Here is a 2474-nt window from a genome sequence, read left to right as displayed (position 1 = left end):
ACTGGCCTCTGTCGTGCGACTTCAGCCACACACGGAAAGACGCCCGGTGCGAGAATCACTCTGAAACAGCACAGCAGACAAGGCGGTTTCTTTGCTTAGTCATGGGAGGCATCTCTGAATCACTGGGGCGTTTCCGGTGTGAGAATCACTCTGAAACAGCGCAGCAGACAAGGCGGTTTCTTTGCTTAGACATGGGAGGCATCTCTGAATCACTGGGGCGTTGCACACGGCTCCTCCCTCTGATGAGGAAAAGGAGGAGATCGCACGGCTCCTCCCTCTGATGAGGAAAAGGAGGCGCAGAGACCCCAAGAACGAGGGCAGTGGCAGATGAGCTCCGAGAGAAGGTTGAGCTTGCTGAGCTGCTGCTGAGGGTCACACCCTGGGGGCCGTCACTGTGCATCCCCTTTCACTGCTCAGGTCTCTGCCAACAGTTGGGGCCAGTAGGTGGCGTGGTGCTTAAGGTGCTGGACTCCCACGTGGCTGACCTTGGTTCAAGTCCCGGCAGCTTGTGACTCACATGGGGTATGAACACACGCGTGCCCAAAATCCTGAGAGGAGAATGGAGGAGAAGGGACTGCAGTGTGGCCATCCTCCCCGGTAGGTGATTCCTCACTTTCCCCTTCTTTCTCTCTGTTCTTCAGCATGTGCACATGCCCTATAACACAATTTTAAAAAGGATGGGGGCAGAAGGTGGCATAGTGGTTAAGGTGCCGGACTCCTACATGGTCAACTGCAGTCGAGTCCCTGACTCAGGGGCTTTGAAGGAAATTCTTAAGACCAAAATGCTGGCTTATTTAAAAATGGGCCCCCGGCAGCCTGGGCTGTGAACGTGGTGTTCCGTGACTGCTGGACAGTGCATTCCTGTGGACCCCCGTGTCATCTGAAATTCCCTTAAAGGGACAAATGGCTTTGACCTCATGAGAAACATCATATATCAAATATTCCAATGAAAATGAAATGGACCCAATGGGGGCAGAGGAGGGGGACAGACGGGGCCCGATGGTGTCGCTCGGTGTCGCAGCGTTTGGGTTGCCCAGTGTGGTGTTTTACCTTCCGCTACAAAAACCACACACGGGGAGGTGCCGTCTGCTAAGAGTGAGTGTTCTGGGCACTGCCAAGGGCACTGGTCACCACCACCAGCTTTACAGCAGGGAGCTGCCCGGCCGCCAGCGCTGGGTGTCAGCCAATTCCTCTGCAAGGGGTTCCCGCACACCCCTCTGAAAGTCGGGGAGCCCAGGGACAGGATGGAAGGCATGGCCCAGATCTTGGGGCTGGAGCTCTCACAGCGGCTGCCAAACCCAGCCTGAACACTCGGGCAGGGTGACGGGCAGGTCCCTCCCTGCAGGTGGCCTGCGCAGGCCCAGTAGGACCACGAGGACAGCAAACACAGTGCCCAGCGGGTTACCGAGGCCCGGACACGCCAAAGCAAATGGCGTGCATATTTGGGGACCTTGCAAAATCTCAACAGGATGCAAACCACTGAGCTTTTCTGCTCCAGGAGGGGGAGAACGGGGCTTTCCTGCCAGGTGAGGGCATCGCTCCGCACGTGCGAGGCCAGCTCCTGGGAACACTGAGGCTGCTTACCCGGAACGCCGCTTTCCTCCGCGGGCAGGAAGGGCCCCTGCCATCCTCACCTGGCCGCTGGCCGCCATGGGGGCCACGGGCAACGTCACCGATCCAGGGATATCTGAAGCCATTTCTGCAAAGAAGCACAGACAAGAGGCGTGGTCAATGCCCGAAAAGGCCGGTTCCAGGCTAGGACGTGGCCTTGCAGTGGCAGAAGCAGCAGGACAGTGGGCCCAGGCTGTGGGCCCGGCAGGTCCCTCTCCCAGCATCAGCTCTGAGGCTCAGACGAGTCTTCTTCCCCCAGAAAAAGACAGCCCAGGGCCAGTGGGTGGTGTGATGGTTAAGGTGCTGGACTCCCACGTGGCTGACCACTGTTCAAGTCCCAGACCTGGTGACTGGCTTTCTCACTCCCTGCCACCAACCTCCTCTCTCTCGCTGTCTCTCTCTGGTCAAATGAAAAAAACATAATAATAATAATAAATAAACTTATAATTGTAAAAAAGAAAAGAAAAGTACCCCATGCTTAGTGCTGGAAACAGCGACTACAAAGCGGTCACTTCTCCTAAGGCACTCCGGTCTCTCGGTCACCTGGAGGCAGACGCGAAGTCCAGGCAGCCTGGCCAAGAGACTCCCTCTGTCCATCCCCTGGAAACCCATGTGAGGTGACTCACTGAGGGTCCGTGTCCTGCGGCGGTCCCCACCACACTCAGCCCTCACTCTGGGCATTAGCTCAAGCAGAAATCTGGTGCCCTGCGTGCCAAGCTCAGCTGGGCCCCTCGCTCAGAACGAGGACAGTGAGGTCCGAGGCATTAAAAGCATGGCTTTAGGCTGCCTGGGGACCCAGGGACCACGCCAGGTGGAGGCACCGTGGGTGTCCACAGCCAGGACACCTTTCCAGGAAGAAACAT

General features: G+C 57.4%; 1 protein-coding gene across 1 annotated transcript in view; it reads right to left on the bottom strand.

Moving 5' to 3' along the window:
• ARNT2 (aryl hydrocarbon receptor nuclear translocator 2) overlaps positions 1 to 1699 on the bottom strand; it is a gene marked incomplete at its 5' end in the record, with an annotated part of 112042 nt that extends 110343 nt beyond the window's left edge. Inside the window, 1 exon segment of the mRNA XM_014585061.1 lies at positions 1585 to 1699. Within this exon segment, the coding sequence (XP_014440547.1) occupies positions 1585 to 1699 (115 nt within the window).
• Between the last annotated feature and the right edge of the window lie 775 nt (positions 1700 to 2474).

The sequence above is a fragment of the Tupaia chinensis genome, unplaced genomic scaffold, assembly GCF_000334495.1.
Source record: "Tupaia chinensis unplaced genomic scaffold, TupChi_1.0 Scaffold000078_1, whole genome shotgun sequence".
NCBI classification, from domain to species: Eukaryota; Metazoa; Chordata; class Mammalia; order Scandentia; family Tupaiidae; genus Tupaia; species Tupaia belangeri.
Note: the sequence above shows the minus strand (reverse complement) of the source record. Positions and strands in the feature narration are given on the sequence as shown.